Source organism: Nelumbo lutea, chromosome 6 (assembly GCF_056320005.1).
Source record: "Nelumbo lutea isolate HS-2025 chromosome 6, American lotus-T2T, whole genome shotgun sequence".
Classification (NCBI taxonomy): Eukaryota; Viridiplantae; Streptophyta; class Magnoliopsida; order Proteales; family Nelumbonaceae; genus Nelumbo; species Nelumbo lutea.
In genome coordinates this window covers 20,186,483-20,204,748 of record NC_142689.1, presented here as the reverse complement: position 1 = coordinate 20,204,748, position 18,266 = coordinate 20,186,483, and the positions used below count along the sequence as shown (strand labels likewise).

Sequence of the window (18,266 nt, the reverse complement as noted above, 5' to 3'; positions counted from 1 at the left end):
AGTAACCAAACCCCTAACCGGTTCAGTCACCGATTCGTTTTTAAAAACCATGGTTGTTAGATGATATCCACAGTGCACTCATGATCCTACAACTTTAAACACAAACATGCAAACCCCCCATTCAGTCTTCCATGAACTTCCTCGTTGGGCCATGGAAGAAGAATGGTTTAGTCCGGCTTCCATCAAATTTGGAAGTGGAAGAACAATACTCATCTTTCTCTCCACGGATTGAAACTTATAAAGGTGTACGAGACACAAGCACACAAAACAAAAAGAAAAGGAGTTTCACTTATAAGAGTAAGCATGGTCAATGGTCTAGAGCTTCCAAATTCATCAAATACCCACTTATAATCACACCGTTATTGTGTAGTTGTAAGTGTTCAATTAGTGTAATTGAAACAGTTTCTTCAAGGGTACTTGTTTCTAAGGCCAAAAGTAATAGAAGAAACTCAAATGTTAGTGAAAGTGATAATCATGAAACATCTCTCATGAAACAACAGTAGCAGCAGCAGGATGAGGGAAAGCAAGCCGTGTCTCACCGTTGCACATTTGAGTAGTTAAAGGAGCTATTGATTACAAATGTGCCATGGGAAGCTCAATAACAAGTCTCTCTCGTGTTTATTCCAATGAGCACCCTTTTTTCTCTCTCCTCTTCCACAGTTTCTGTTCCGCCTCCATCGTAGTTCTCTTTTTCTCTCTTGATCAGGAGCGTCAAATGTGGGCCATGGTAGCAGCTACGGTGGTGAATTGAGAACACCACCCCTCCCTCTAACCATGGTGGCAGCCAGCGGCAGCCCTAGCTCTTGTGTTTTCATCAGATGGCTTGAACTGGATTGTTGAGAACTTGACTTGGGCTCTTTTTCATTTTCTTGAGAAAGAAGATGATGAACAATGTGTTTTATTTTCAAGGATAATTTTGGCATTTCCAAAAGTCTTAAATCAAACATGAGGTCATGTGATATACATAACTGACGGTCCATTAACGGTAGATACTAGATTGTCGCATTTCAAAAGTTTGAGTACTAGATTGTCAAATTTCAAAGTTTGGGTACTAAATTGGCACTCAACTTAAAGTATAGGGTGCCTATTTGTCATAATATTAATTATATACTTATTGTTAATAATGTGTCATAATATAATACATATTATATTTTTATTATATATAATATTATTGAGTCGGACTTATTTGAGAAAGTACAAACCCACATGTCCAAAACTTTATCCAAGCTTGATAAAAAACAGATTGGGATGGGCCCACCCATCGGACTACTCGGCTTATGAATAAGTTAGATAGCTCTCACTCTCGTCTTGAAAAAGCCCTCTTAGATAGGTTACTTGTTTTTAGGGGTAGTGTCAAGTTAGTACCTGAACTTTCAAACATGTCATTGCAGTACTTAAACTTTCAAAAAGTGTCAAGTTGGTCCCTATCATTAAGACCATCAATTATCTATTGAAAACATCAAAATTACCCTTCAAATAAGACATTGTTCATTGTCTTCTACCTTGAGACTGAACTGATTATCTTCAAAGAAAAAAAGAGTATGATAGAAGGAAACAATGACTGAAAGCAAAGAACTAACTAGACAAGAATGTGCTTAGATCTAAAGGTAGAAGACAATTACTTCATTAGTCTAGAATCTCAAACACCTCAACCAGTTCAGTCTCAAGGTAGAAAGACAATGAGCAATGCTTTTTATGGAAAGAGTGCACAATAACCAACATTTGAACATCATTTGTTCCTTAGGCTGTGCTTGGTTGCAGTGCAAATTTATTTGCACTAGAACAAATATATGGGAATGCAAATGTAAAAAAATGCAAATTCTTGTTTAATTTTATTTTGGATTTTACTTGATTCTACTTCATGTCCTAATTTACTTCATTTATACTGCAACCAAACAAAATAAGCTAGCACTAATAAAAATGCGTGGGAGTGCAAATGTAAAAAAAAAAAAAAAACATGTGAATTAATGTTTAGTTTTATTTTGGGTTTTAACTTATTTTGCTTCATATCTTAATTTACTTCATTTGTACTACAATCATACATAATAAGCTAAACTTTGGAACAAAAATAGGTAAGAATTTATACTCAAATCATTTGCACTGCCATGGTTTTGCATCAGTGCAAAATTATTTGCATTGCAACCAAGCACAACTTAGGCTTGGTTTGGAAAGAGTACAAATACAAAAATACAAGGTTTTGCACTATACATATTTGTATTTGCACTCCTTCCAAATTCAGCTTTAGGCTCAATTTTAGGAATGTCAACCGGGCGGGGTGAGACAAATGAATGGAAAAACTAGAAAGGATAAAATTGGAAATGAAATCATTCAAAGGAATCTAAGAATAACTCTAATAAGGGATAAACTAACAGAAAGTAGGATAAGATATGATTTGGTCATGTGCATAAAAGACTGTTTACAACACATAAAAAGTTGTTGCAAGTTAAAGGGGGCAAAAGGACTAGGGATAAAAAAGGATATGGTTTGAAGTAGTAAGAAATTATTTGAGTATTAACAATTTAACAACGGAGATGACACTAAACAAAAGGGAATGGCAAAATGAGATTCATGTAACCGGCTGTATATAGTTGAGATGAGGCTTAGACGATAATGATGATATTTTTGAAATGTAAAATTGCTCTTAGGGCTTAGTTTGGAAGGAGAGCAAAAACAAATATGTACACTACAAATTTTAAAGTTTTTTTTGGTAGTAATCAGTGACTGATCACCCATAGGGATTGTTACTCTTTTAAGTGAACAGTACAACATCACATCACCGGCTATTTTCTTAGAGAAATGGGATTCCAAACCGCACCACCTCATAGGACAATTCGTCCAACACACCAACTACACTACCCCTCACTTAGCTACAAATGTAAAGTTTAAGAACACAAAATACAAGATTTTGCACTTTACATATTTGAATTTGCACTCAAGATGATGAGCCTTGAAAACAAAATAAATATAGTAATGTTCTTGTTGTGTTCATATATAGAATGACAAATAAGAAAATTGTAGATGAAGATATATTATAAGAATTCCCAAAAAAATAATAAAAAAGCCTCTCAATATTTATTGCTTCTAATTTAATTATTTTTCCTACATTTTACCTAAAAGTATACTCCATCCATTCGTGGCATAGAAAACAAAGGAATAACATTTGTGTATATGGGTATTTCTCCATCTTACTTTTCACTTTTATCAGTTATTTTACTTTTCATTTCATCATTAACGGTTATAGCCTTTTCTTTTTCATGATTATAATGAATTTCAGGTCCAAGTACCACTTCCATTTGTTTGAAGAGCATTACCTTATGGAGAAAGCATCTAGAAAATAATAATTTGGAGAGGTTAGCCAGGTCTATTTATGTGCTGCAGGTTAAGACCCACTGCACAAATATTGCTTAAAGACAGAATAAATAGTAAAAGTAAGCAAAAGTACTGAATACTGAATAAAATATGCCATTAAAAATCATAAAAAATTAGTGATCCAAAGGAAAACATTAGAGTCAGAATCAATGAATTGTAAATCATCATCGTCTAAACCTTATCCCTAATATTTGGATCAGCTATATGAGTCCTATTTCACCATTCTATTTTGTTAAATGTGATATCTATGATTAAATTATTTGTGTTTAAATCATAACCTCATGAATAGCCAAAAAATCAGCTAATTTCATGGAATTCTATTCACTTTGGATTTTCTCTTTAGGCCCATCACAGTACCTTGCATTCACACATTTGAAACATTTCTTTGTATGCCAATGCACCACTAAGTGGTTGAGAGAAGGATTCTAGAGGAAATCTGAATCCAATTCTATCTCACCAAATATCAAACGACAAAGGAGGATACAATTCCAACTCCATAGGGAAAAATAAACGGATCAGGGACCCAATCCACAGCGGTGAGGAGGAAGTCTGGATTCAATTGCTCTCTCTCACCAAACAGTTAGATTCCAGAGCATTACAGTCTCATGGAAGTAGTTGGATACAGGTTCAACTCCATCAGTACGGATACCAACGTGTCAGGGTTGGTTGATCCAAAGCCAAACCGAAGTGATAAGCACTTTGTTGTCCCGACCAAACCCCGATAAGTATAAGAGAGTATTTAACCCAAGTATTCGACAATAATACCCGCCAACGGGTCGAGTTCAGCACCGCTTTGCCTTAGTCTGAACCCAATCACAACCATGATTATGGCGGGTCATTGCAGGTTTACCACTAAAACCGACCCGATGACATCCATTCCCATCAGCGTAACAGCGTTCCTTCTTTGCTTGATGCCAGGGGCCAGGGCTAACCCATTACCCACGTACCCAACCCAACTCAAGAATGAAACAGCCCACCCAGAGCTGGCCAAACAAACCCGAAACGATCCGAATCGAACCCAAAATGGGAACAGAAAGAATCGGCTTGGTGGTGGTGTCTTCTTTCTCTGATCCGGAGACCAGAGTCCAGACACCAAGTTTGATGTTTGAACCGAAGAGCCTCCAGCCTCAGCCTTCTTAAGGCTTTGCCACTTGTCAAGTAAATGATGTTTCCTTACCAACTCCCAGAGAGAGAGAGACAGAGAGGGAGTGGTAATTTTGCTTCCGAGCGTCTATTAGAGACTACAGATCACTACAGATCAGGGAAGCTCGTTTACTCTGACTTTGAGTCATCGATACCTTGATTAGGATAAAGCCCGCGAAGAGAGAGAGAGAGAGAGTTGCTTCGGAGTCTCAGCAGTCGGGGTCCTCGACTTCGGAGCTCCTTTGCAAATTCACTTTTGCCTTTCATGGCGGAGAGGGTGCCATGACCAGTTGACCTCTTTCTCTTTGTATCCTCGTTGTTTTCGAGGTTAGCCAGAGAAAAGAGCGGATCTTTAATCTTTTTTGCCTCTCTGTGAAAAGGCAACGGTGTTTTGGTTACTGTGTTTCGTTGTTTTTCTTTTGGATTTTCTTCTTCTATTTTTGTCTATTTGTTATACTGGAAGCTTCTGAGGTGGTTTCTGCCTTTCATTTTGACCAACTTTACTGTTTCAATGACTATTCTCTGGCGGCTTTCTGAGTGTTGAGTTGGTCAACGAAAAAACGGGTAGAGAAAGTTGGCTGTCTGGTTTGAATTATGGCAGAACTGCTGTGATGAAGACAAGGTGGTTAGGGTTTCAATTCTGACGAACTGGTTTTTTTAACTGTAATTTCAGGTGGATTTTGTTTTCTCGAAGGCAGAACTCGCTGATCTGAAGTTTTCGATTACTTAATTTCCGTTATTTGGGAAATTAATGAGATTCTTGAGTTCTGTGACCTGGTTTTATTTGTTATTGTTCAGATCCATTGTTGAAGGCTTTGGTTGATTGGATTAGATTGCTTTGGTGAGAAATAAGCGGCTACTGGTTCATCGTGTTGATGTTGGGGAGGTAAGAAGGTTGGGAGTTTGATTATTTTGGGTGAAATTTTCGTTGGGAGGTTGGAGATGGTATTATCTTGTTGGTTTTTGGATTTTGGAGGTTGAGTTTAGGGGTTTGAATTTAGGATGGATGGGTCTCAGGGCAGCTCCAGTGCGCCGCCTCCTTTTCTTACGAAGACATATGAAATGGTGGATGATCTACCCACCAACTCTATTGTCTCATGGAGTGAAAATGGCAACAGTTTCGTAGTGTGGAATCCGCCAGAATTTGCAAGGGATTTGTTGCCCAAGTACTTCAAGCATAACAATTTCTCCAGCTTCGTTAGGCAGCTCAATACGTATGTAAGTATGTCGAAGTATGTTTTGTTTAATTTGGGTTAGCGTTCCCTGGGTTCTGTTGCTTATTTCCTCTTCTTTTCAAATCAAAGGTTTTCCTTTTCGATCTAGTTATTCCTCTTGTTTAAATTCAACTGTATTCCCTTTTCAACCAGGGTTTTAGAAAAATTGATCCTGATCAATGGGAATTTGGGAACGAGGATTTTATAAGAGGCCAAAGACACCTTTTGAAGAATATCCATAGACGCAAGCCAATTCACAGCCATTCCCAACAGAATCAACATGGAAATTCTACTGGATTAACTGAATCAGAAAGGCAAGAGCTTGAAGAGGAAATTGAAAAGTTGAAGCATGAAAAGAGCAAACTTATTTTGGACCTACAGAGGCATACACAGGAGCAGCAAGGGATTGAGTCACAAATGCAGTCCTTGGAGCAAAAATTGCATCAGTTGCAACAACGCCAGCGGCAAATGATGGCTTTCTTGTGTCAAGTCCTGCAGAAACCTGGGGTTGCTTCAAATCTCATGAAAGATTCAGAAAACTATAATAAGAAAAGAAGGTTGCCGAAGCTTGATTACTTATATGGTGAAGCGGACATAGAGGAGAACCAAGTGGTGACCTTCCAGAGGGAGAGACCTGATGCTGTATCTATGCCAGTAATAAACATAGAGCCATTTGAAAACTTGGAATCATCGTTAAATTCTTGGGAAACCTTTCTAAATGGGGTTGGCCAAGCTTCAGGGGAGGAAATGTCCCCTGTTGGAGTGGCTATGCAACCTTCTACAGTTGTTCTTACAGAAATGCATGCATCATCTGGAGACCCAGACATAAATATGCAGACAGAGTCCCCCGAATTATGTCAATCTTCACCTCATTCTAGAGATATTCATTCATCTCCAGAATTGGCAGGATCTACAAGTCATGGGGAAAGCATGGTTATTTCTTCTGTTCAGTTTAATGCAGATACACGGTCAAGAGCTCCTGGAATTGATATGAATTCCAAGCCTGCTGCTGCTTCTGAGGTTCAGGCATCTACAGAACGGGTGACAGGAAGCATGACTGCTGCACAGCCAACAGGGGTGAATGATTTATTCTGGGAGCAGTTTCTTACTGAGACTCCTGGTTCATCTGATACACAGGAGGTACAGTCAGAAAGGAGGGATGCTGATGTCAGAAAGATTGAAAATAAGCCAGCTGATAATGGGATACTTTGGTGGAACATAAAGATAAGAATGTAGATAACCTTACAGAACAGATAGGCTAACTTATTCCAGCCGAAAGAACATAATGTTGGTTGGTTTTTTATTCCAACTTTTTTCATGTCACAGGAGCTGGGTGTATTGTTAACTTGATGTAGAGGTATGCTTGTTTCTGTCTTGTTTATATATAGACAGATATTCATGTTTTGAGCTTATCATTCTTGTGAATCTTGGATGCTTGTCAATTAGGTTCGCACACTGCACTAACGTTCCCTTGTTCATTATTTTTTCAATTTATTATGTTTTCTAATAAATGGTTATCAGCAATCACTTGATTTACTTGTGTCCCATTATAAATGAAGCATTAACATATATAACCATTAATACTTTATTCTCATGCTTTTTTCCTGATGCCATGTAATTCCATTTCGGGATTTACTAAAAGATATATGTACCTGAAGCTAGACACAATGACCACCTCTGTGACTGGAGAAAGCATTATGTTCATTGTATAGTTTCTACAATGTAATCGTTGCATTGGTGAAACTATAGGGAATTTATTGTGAAGGAAAGACACATTCATATGTTTGTGAGACGAATAAAATGCGAAGTAGTATACTCTTGCATGCATCTTTTATTTATTGTATACAATTGTTTACATGCTTCTGCCATATTTTGTTTTGGAGGTACCTCTATGGTCAGCTTTAACATTAAGAATGGGTTAATGGACTTATTGAAATTGTAGGAAGGGAAAAACTAGAAACTTAAGGATACATGGGAACCTAGGGTTAGCTCCAATATCCAATAGGTCATATGATAAGAAAATACTCCTCCAAGGTCCAAGATTAAGGCTCTTTTAAGACGACTAGAAGGCCAAGAAGGATGCTAATTGAAGCACTAGGAAAGGGCTTAACAACTGGATTGAGGAGATGAACCCAGACAAAACGAATTGCATAGCAGGATTCTTGTAGCCTGTCCAAAATAGTTGGAGTATGGCTTAATTAAATTTAGTCAAGCAGAAGCTTAGCCAAATACATTATCTTAGTAATGATGTGCTATATTGCTTAAAAATAAATCATGGTATCTCAAATAAATTCTATGACTATCATACTTTGGTTTTAAGGGTGTCTGAAACTTCATATCTGCCTGACATAGTACATGTCTGTTCCTAATTTAATATAGATTATTCTGGTCTGGTAAAGGTGGAATTTACCAGACCGTGGTATGGATAAGGTGGCTGTGGGAGGGGAATGTGGTAACTTATTTGTTTGGTTTTATTTTCTAGAGGAAGATCCGTGGAGGATGTCTTATGTTTTTTAGAAATTTTAGACCCTTGTCTTGTGTCAATCCTCTTGAGTAAGATAAGAATGATATAACGAAAATGAATTATAAGTTAATTAACTTTCATAGGATAGATCCATCATTGCTAGATTTCTCATTGAAAAGGATTTCAGTTGTTCATATTTAGTGTCAGTTACACTGTCAGTATTCACAGTTTATATTGGCTATTAAATTATTGTTTCTTTTTTTTTTTTACTTATTTTCATAGGAAAATGGTCTACAAAATGGGGATAGCCCTCCCCCAAAACCCCAAGACCCCCCCTAACCCCAGTGAAGGCAGGATTTGATCCGAGGTCTCTGCTACTTCTACAACAAGCCAGAGATCTTACCAGGAAGTTAGCTGGCAAAATTGTTCGTTGTTCTTATTAAACAGTAACAAACAACTTTCTATTTGATCCCAAGTTTCTTCTAGTGCTACAACCAGCCAGAGACCTTACCAGCAAGTTAGCTGGCTATATTGTTTGTTGTTCTTATTAAACAGTAGCAAACAGCTTTGTATTTCTACTTTCATGCTCAGTTTTTATTATTTATTTGTCTGGCCCTGCAAGCTGGTGAGGATGAACTCAAAACCAACTACTCCCACTAGGGTTTGGTGGGTGCTTTACACCATTGAGTTAGGTTAGGCTTTGAAAATCCAGCTTATTTAAATTGACTTGCAGAACAGAAGTCATCTTTTGTGTAGGTAGCCTCTCTTTCTATGCTATTAAGCTCTGAAATACTGCTAGAAGAAATGCACTTTTATTTTATGCACTATTGCTATATGATCACCTGCATGGCTCTTTGTCTTTCCTTTTTCAGAGGTGGGAGAATACTTGTATTTACTTGTTTTCAAGAGTGGAATATGGTATTGAGGCCCGTGTTTTTCTCTTCATATTATCCAACTTTTTTTGGGGGATACTATGGATGAAGACATGGTCTCTATGGACCCCATTAAATTTCATTTGGAGGAGGAAGCTTATAAGGACTGTATCAGTTCTTTATCAAAGAAAGACAGGGATAGCTGAAGCTTTTCAAACAGGCATAGGTCAACTAAGGGGCATTCCCTAAGGCTATGTTTGGTTTGAAGGAAAAAGTAGGGAAAAGAAGGGAAAGGTAGGGAAACCTACACTAGTTTTGTAAAGATTTCCCTACCTTTCCCTTCTTTTCCCTAATTTTTCCTTCAAACCGAACATAGCATTAGTAATTAAAATTGTAGATTTTCAGTTCACTTTATTTATTTATTTATTTATTTTTTTTTTGGGGGGGGGGAGGGTAGTATGGGACCCATGGGGGTGTAGTGTGGGATCCATAGTAGGCAAGCCCCTTTTCCCAGTCCTTGTCTTCTTTACATTTAAGCCACTAATTGGTAGTGCCATTTGATTTCTAGTTGTTTTGCTAGAAGTTTGCAATCAGTCCATTGTTGTTTATCATGACTTCTGCTCGTTGCATACCCTGATCCACTACTGTACGAATAGCATGGTAGTGCCATTTGATTTCTAGTTGTTTTGCTAGAAGTTTGCAATCAGTCCATTGTTGTTTATCACAATTGGCCATTACCCAACGTTTGCCCAGCTAGCTATATGGGGTCTTGGGAGAGGTGGACTTAGATAGACCTAGCCTGCAGTATTTTTTGCACAAAGTAGCACCTCTCTGACTCAACCACATGTTTTCACACTTTCAAAGTGAGTGAATTGACAAAATCACAAGAAGAATGTCACTAAAATCACAATGCATTTGACTCAAAAGGATTCTTTAGGCATATGTTAAGAGTGGCAAACTAACCCGAGCACATATATTCCATGTCTTATGAAGTCTAATTTGAATAAGATACTGATGTAGTTGGAAAGAATTTTTTCTATAACAGTTTTATTCTTTAGCTATTTAACCTCCCTACTTGGTTTTGCCATTTTGCAATAAAACCTTTGAAATTGATGAGTTTATTTTCATCCATTCTTTTTCCCATGCTAAATTCTATCATTGATATGCACAAAAGGAGTTGGTGTTACTATGTTTTTTTTTTTTTTTTTTTCTGTGGCTTGAACTTTAGAGAGACCTGCAGATTCAGCTAAATACGTGATTTTGCATCCACTTATCAGATCCATTTTGGCTACAAATTACCTCAGATTTGGGGAGACAGTTGCATGTAAGCTCTTTCTTTCTTATTCCTAGCAATGCACCTTTAGGCTATGTTTGGTTTGAAGGAAAAAGTAGGGAAAAGAAAGAAAAGGTAGGGAAACCTATACAAGATTTGTGAAGGTTTCCCTAACTTTCCTTTCCTTTCCCTACTTTTTCCTCAAACCAAACATAGCTTTAGCTGCTTAAAGAAGATGCATTGTTTTATCTTCATATCGTGTAAAAGTTCATGTAGTCCTGCCTTAATCTTGAATGGATGATTGCAAGGTTTCATATATATCAACTGGCCAAATTTTAATTCTGCCAACGGAAAGTACCATAAAGTTCATCATTTTCAACTCTATTGCTTAGTTCCTATGAGCAAAAGATTATTACCTGAAGTAGGAAACTGATAGAAAGTATGACCAAGGGATTAATATTGTAGGTGTTCAAGACTACTATGAGTCTTGATCATTGAGAAACTTCAGGTTTGAAGAGAAGAGAAAGTGAAGAAGAAAGAGGAGAAAGAGTGGTGAGAGAGCAGTAGAACACGGGTTTTGAGTAGAATAGAATCTCAATATTTTGCCGTTGCCACTTCAATTTAATATTTATATGTTATGCTAGTTACATGAAAGGACACATCAGCCCTTTGGTGTTTACATCATAACACATAACAATATAAAATTGAAAAGTAAATAATAGAATAACAGAATAATAAATTGACCATCAGCTATGACTAGATACATTCTACCCTACGGACAGAGTGAGACCACAACTATGGGGCCCACATCAATGTTCTTTACACTCCCCCTCAAGTTGGGAGTAAATGTTGATCATTCTCAACTTGAATAGATCTGCTTCTAGCTTCTTTCTTGATACGATTTTAGTGAGGATGTTTGCTAGTTGCATATTGGATGTAATGTAAGTGAGGCATACTTTTTGAGATGAGACTTTCTCTCGTACAAAATGGCGGTCAATTTCAATGTGTTTGGTTCTGTCATGCTGCACTGGATTATGTGCTATATTAATGGCTGTTTGATTATCACAATATAGCATCAGGGGCTTCTCATACTCAATACCCAACTCCTCAAGTAGAGATCTTAGCCATAGGATTTCAACCACTCCGTTGGCCATGGACCTGTACTTTGCTTCAGCACTTGATCGGGAGATAACACATTGTTTTTTATTTCTCTAGGAGACAAGGTTTCCTCCCATAATGGCACAATATCTTGAGGTAGACCTTTTGTCATCAACACTCCCAGCCCAATCAGCATCCGTATAGATCTCCACCTTCATGTGGTTATTGTTCTTGAACAGTATACCCTTACTCGGGCAGAGATATAAGATTCTTTTTACCACAAGAAGATGTGTGGTTCTGGGAGAATGCATGTACTGATTGACAACACTAACATCATAAGTAATATTTGGCCAAGTGAGGTAGAGATATAAGAGCTTTCTTACCAATTGTTGGAATATAACTTTGTCTTCAAGAAACTCCCCACTCTTTGTACTAATCTTGTGGTTTTGTTCAATTGGTGTATCTGTAGGCTTGACACCTAACTTTCCAGTTTTTGCCAACAGGTCTAGGATATATTTCATTTGAGAGATAAAGATCCACTGTTTGGATCTAGCAACCTTAATACCCAAAAAATACCGGAGTACACCAAGGTCTTTCACCTCAAATTCTTGATGAAGGAGTTGTTTAAGTGATTCAATTTCATGGCTATCATTCCCTGTGATCACAATATCATCAACATATACTGCTAGTAGTGTCAAGGAGGACTCAATCCTCTTGATGAATAGAGTATGATCTGACTGGTTCTGTACATAACCAAACTTCACAATGGCTAGTCTGAATCTATCGAACCAAGCCCTAGGTGACTGTTTCAAATCATACAAAGCCTTGTTGAGCCAGCAGATCTTCTTACCTATTTCTGCATCATATAATCCAGGAGGCAAACACATGTAAACTTCTTCCTACAGGATCTCCATTCAGAAAAGCATTTTTCACGTCCATTTGGTGTAAAGGCCAAGTGTGACTTGTTGCAAGGGATAATAGGACTCGAATAGTGGTCATCTTGGCTACCGGGGCAAAGGTCTCCAAGTAATCTATGCCATAAGTCTGTGTAAACCCTCTTGCAACTAACTGAGTTTTATACTTTTCAATAGATCCATCTGCATTATGCTTCACCGTAAATACCCATCTACATCCAACTGGTTTCTGTCATTTGGGTAGATCAACTACCTCCCAGGTGTTGTTTTTCAACAGGGCATCCATCTCAATTTGCATTGCATCTTTCCATTCTGGGACGGATATGGATTCTTGTACTGTTCTTGGAATAGGGACATTGGAAATGGAATTAAGATAGGACCTGTAGGTAGGAGATAGGCAATCATATGATAAAAAATGGGAAATACAGTGGGCTATAGATGTGGTACAATGTCGTTTCCCTTTACGGACTGCAATCGGAAGGTCAAGATCATTTGTAGGAGGTGAAATGGCAACAATAGAGGAAGCCTCTATGGGCCCTAGGACTATAGTACCTGAACCTGGAGTTGCAGATGAGATTGGAGCTGGCCTGGACTGCTGATGATCAGGATCAACCTGCCTGCACCGCCTGTGATAGACTCTCAACTCCTGATCCCTCTGACCACCATCACCATTGCAACTCTCCCTCAACTCCTAATCCCTCTAACCACCCTCACCATTGCAGCTCTCATCACCCAATGGAATAGGTAAAGGAACTACCCCACTCTCACTTCTCTCCCCTTGAAGACAAGGACTCAAACCCCCACTCTCATTGCTCTCCCCCTAAGGGGAAATCCGAGTATAATAGGGTGTCCCCTCAAAGAAAGTGACATCCATGGAGACAAACTTCCTCATTGAGACTGGATCATAACAACAATAACCCTTTTGAGTTTGTGCATAACCAAGGAATGTGCATTTGGAGGTTTTGGATTCGAACTTGGAGTGATGGGGTCCGAGAAGCTGAACAAAGCAGGTACAACCGAATGTCTTAAGAAGAATAGAAAACAAGTCATCACGTGGGTGTAGAAGGGAAAAAGGAGATCTCATATCAAGGACCTTGGAAGGAATTCGATTAATAAGGTATACCGCCGTGATGATAGTATCACCCCAGAAGCGGATAGGAACATTGGAAGTAAACATGAGACTTCTAGCCACTTCCAAAATGTGCCTGATGATGACAGATTTGGCCCTCCATTGGAATTGTGACACATGGTACCTCATGCCAACTAAGTATGGCCTCTTGACAGCTCATCACGGGCAGCTCCTCAGGCAGCTCGCCATAAGCAGCTCGCCACAGGCAGCTTGCCATTGGCAGCTCGCCACAGGCAGCTTGCCACAGGCAGCTCGCCATAGGCAGCTCACCATAGGCAACTCGCCATAAGCAGCTTGCCACAGGCAGCTGGCCACAAGCAGCTGGCCACGGGCAGCTCCCCATAGGCAGTTCGCCACAGGTGGCTAGCCACAAGCAGCTCGCCATTGGCAGCTCACCACAGGCAGCTCACCCTCATAGCCTGGCAACTTAGACAACTCGGCATTGCATAGGCAGCTCGCCACTAGGCAGCTCGCCACTAAGCAGCTCGCCACTTGTAGGGTAGCTCAGTACAGGAGTAGTTTGATGTATCGTAGGAAGATCTCCTGCTTGACGACCTAGCCTAGACACCGACCCGCTGATTGACACGGGCGCTGACCTGACGACCTGGCCCAAACACTGACCCGCTGACTGACACAGGCTCCGACCTGACAACCTGGCCCAGACACCAACCCGTCGACTGACGCAGGCACTGCCCTGACAACCTGGCCGCTTGACACAAGCGCCAACCTGATGACCTCGAAGAGTTCACCACCGTACCCCGGTTCTGACGTGATGTGACGAGTCTTACCGTTTGGAGGCTTTCAACCCACCTAACCCGCAAGGACTCCGGTATATAAAGACCTCACCCCCCAAATGGGGGGAGGATGGGGAAAAAATGAAGGAAGGAAAAAATGGAGGTAATTCCTGCTCTCTAGCTCTCTCGTTTCTCCAATATCATCTTCAAAGCTCTCTACAATCAGAGTGCTAACTTAAGCGTCGGAGAGCCCCCGCCAGAAAAACACCCCCGGGTCCTCTGATTCAGTTCTCGTAGTCCCTCAGCTCCCGCCGCCTACAAAGAGGAGGAAAAGATGGAGTTCTCGCAGGTCTCTCAGCTCCCACTACCTATAAAGGAAAGAAGACCACCTCATGCAGAGGGCAGTTGGGTTGCGCTGCACCAGGGAGCTCCACCATTCTCTAAGTCACAGGCCGCCTAGTAGGGAGCTCACCACCAGGCAGTTCACCAGGCAATTCGCCACTAGGGAGCTCACCACCAGGCAGTTCGCCACCAGGCAGTTTGCCATCAGACAGTTCGCCACCAAGGAGCTCGCCACAAGCAGTTCGCCACCAGGCAGTTCACCAGGCAGTTCGCCACCAGGCAGTTCGCCACCAAGTAGCTCATCACCAAGACATGTCACCACCGGGTCAAATAACGAGGTACTTAGCCAAAAAAAATTTATACATCACAAAAAATGGTACGTGACCATAAACGGTTACATCGGTGCCTATTCTTCCTTTCGGCAACTCCATTCTGCTGAGGTGTATGGGGGCAAGATCTCTGGTGGATAACCCTATGATGAAGAAGATAAGATGTCAATGATTTAGCAAAGTATTCTTTTGTGTTATTAGATCTGAGAACTTTGATCTTGGCATCAAATTGGGTTAGGATCATTTGGTGAGAGTTTTGGGTCAGGGAAGGTACCTCATCTTGTGAACGCATGAGATAAACCCAAGAAAAATGGGTATGGTCATCAACAAATAACAAGAAATATCTGTACCCACCCATGGAAGGGATATGATAAGGCCCCTAAACATCAGTATGCACAATATCAAAAAAAATTATCACTCATTTTATTACTCAATAAATAAGGCTTTCTACAATGCTTAGCAAACTCACAACTTTCACACTGTAACTGAGACAACTCAATAGACTCAAATAAAGCTGGAAGCTGACTCTTTAAAGACCAAAAAGACAAATTGGCATAACCGGACTCACACTCTGAGAAACAAAAGACATATTCTCTACTGACTCTTCCTGACGGAACCTCTCCTTGAGTAGATAGATCCCATTCGTCTCACAACCAGTCCCAATCACCTTCTTCGTCTCTAAGTCCTGAAAAACACATCGGTCAAGGAAGAAGGTTACTGAGCAGTTCATATGCTTGGTAATACTACTGACTGAAAGAAGGTTAGTATCAAGCTTAGGAACATGCAAGACAAATGACAGGGAGATAGTATCTGATAACTTGATGTCACCCTTCTCAGAAATAGGAACCAGGGAGCCATCAACAATAGATACTTTATCCCTACCAAAAGACAAATGGTAAATAGTAAACAGTGACTACAAGGGACTCTCCCACTCATGAGTCTCTAAGTGATCAATCTCATGCCACAGGGACTACAAGGTAGAGAAATATACTGAAACTGGTCCTCTCCTTGTTTAAGATTTTTCACTTCACATTTTAATTCATATGCTCTGGCAACATTAAGGGGTTGGGAATAAGTTTCTTTTATAACATCCCATATCTCCTTAGTTGTCTTTGCCCATAAGTAATTCCGGCTAATATGAGGCTGTATAGAATTACACAGCCATGTCAATAACCAAGTAGTTTTCTTGGATCCACTTGGTATATGTCGGGTCTCCCTTGGGAGGTTCTTTCATATCTCCCAAGAGGTACGTTAATTTACCAATAGCCATCATGGCTGATTGGGCCCATTCCAAATAGTTTGATCCATCAAACTTTACGGTTGTAATCTGACCACTCATCTCAGAAACACTACCGTAATTGATGTTCCCAAGGCTACCTTCTGTCTGATTTTTAAACTCCATTTCTGTCAAGTCTCAAAACAGCACTTAGACTAACAATCACAATAAAAAACAGTATAGGCCTGATCTGTATTCACAGTGTATGTGCACAAAACTGGGTAATTCTGATTTGAAACCAACTAGCCAACACAACAATAGCTGTCCGTAGAGCTCTAATCCCTTAGGACTCTAAAAAACAACTTAAAAATAGGTCTGATATGCTTGGCAAAGTTAGGGTTGTAATCAGTCTTTAAAGTGAACAATTCAGTTGCACAATCCAATCGGTACCGTATAGATAGATTTGTAGTAGGGTTAATAAGAAACCCTAGAATCTGATCAATGCTAACAATAAACTTGAGGGCAACTCTAGGTAAATCACAAGGTTCAGTCTAACACTAGGGCTTGCCGCAAGATCACTTTCAAACCCTAGAGCAGAGAGAAACAAAGTTGAGACAGTTTGGCCTAACAGTAGGGTTTGCTGTAAAACCCTAGTGAATCGAAGAGAGAAAACCCTAGAATGGTTTGGCCTCCCCCTCCAGATAGGTCCAACCTATCTTCTCTGATATAACTTCTCTTAGAAAGTAAATAACTTACAAGGAAAAATTGTTCGCTGCCTTCTAGGGTTACCCAAACCCTAGTCTTCTCTGATCCTTCCTGACCACCAACACTCTGCAACCCTAACAAGCTTTCAATAGCTGCTAGCACTTTTGAGGATCTCCAAGAATCAGTCTGCGAAATCCTCCTTTTTAGCTTCCAGTCCTAGGAGATTCTCATGTGGTCGGCTAGTATTAGGCTCACATGAGAAACCCTAATTTGGCTCTGATACCATGTAGGTGTTCAAGACTGCTATTAGTCTTGATCACTGAGAAACTTCAGGTTTGAAGAGAAGAGAAAGTGAAGAAGAAAGAAGAGAAAGAGTGGTGAGAGAGCATTAGAACACAGGTTTTGAGTAGAAGAACAGAATCTCTTTCTGCCGCCGCCACTTCAATTTAATATTTATATGTTATGCTAGTTACATGAAAGGACACATCCGCCCTTGGTGTTTACATCATAACACATAACAATATAAAACTGAAAAGTAAATTACAGAATAACGGAATAATAAATTGACCATCAGCTATGACTAGATACATTCTACCCTACAGACAGAATGGGACCACAGCTGTGGGGCCCACATCAATTTTCTCTACAAATATAATGGTGAGAAGAATTGTAACTATTGTACTTGGATGGATTAAATTGTTACAATGTATGTTCATAGTTTATGTACGAGCAAACAAGTCAAAATTGGAATATTCTGATTTTTTATATTTTTGTATTTTGTATTTTAAAATGATAGGGATAGTTTGGGCATTTTACATTGGTTAAACCTAAGAATTTGATTTGTTTACTCATAGGTTGTGTTTAAAATTTTGGAGTTATTGGTCAAGTAATTTGCTCTATTTGTTTGCAGTGCAAATTTTATGTGCATTAGTTTGCATAGGAGTGCAAATGGGCAGACTGTAAAATCTGGTTTACTTTTGCATCAGATTGGACCGTCTTATTTTGTTTTCTCTGAATGTTGTAATCACAGATTACTAATATGTAATTTCAGAAATACCACTAATCATCATTGACTCTTGGACTTAATACAAACAACAAAGATGCATAAACCTCATCAATCAAACAAAAACGTACGAAACCAAGAGATTGGACCGTCGTATTTGCTTGTGAGAAAACAAAATGTGAAGTTAGATGCACCCACATAATACGGAAGAGAATGGAAGTAGGAGGAAGATTATGTGTTTGGGACTGAACTTGGAGGAAGGTGGTGCAAAGTTTGTATCAATTTAGAAAAATTCGCAATACCAATGAGTGCAAATGGGGCAAAAAGTACAAATTGAACGAAATGATGGGAAGTTTCACTCTTTTTGTGCCAAACCATATTGAATCCCTTAAACCCATCCAAATTTAATCCCTCGTTAGAGAGACCCCAAAAAAATCAATTTCCTTTTAGTTACTCCTAAA

At 39.4% G+C, this 18,266-nt stretch overlaps 1 protein-coding gene across 5 annotated transcripts; it reads left to right on the top strand.

The window, feature by feature from the left end:
• The first annotated feature begins 4,531 nt into the window (after positions 1-4,531).
• Positions 4,532-17,871, top strand: LOC148847794 (heat stress transcription factor A-4c-like). Of its 5 annotated transcripts, none has more exons than XM_088951148.1 (4): positions 4,532-5,730; positions 5,880-7,083; positions 10,340-10,386; positions 17,713-17,871. In XM_088951148.1, exons 1-2 carry the CDS (start codon positions 5,515-5,517, stop codon positions 6,960-6,962), a joined length of 1,299 nt encoding a protein of 432 aa, XP_088807274.1. In that variant the 5' UTR covers positions 4,532-5,514; the 3' UTR covers positions 6,963-7,083; positions 10,340-10,386; positions 17,713-17,871. The 5 variants fall into 5 exon arrangements, with proteins under 5 accessions (XP_088807274.1, XP_088807276.1, XP_088807275.1 ...); XM_088951150.1 differs by having other exon boundaries at positions 10,303-10,386; XM_088951149.1 differs by having other exon boundaries at positions 10,291-10,386.
• Positions 17,872-18,266: the final 395 nt, after the last annotated feature.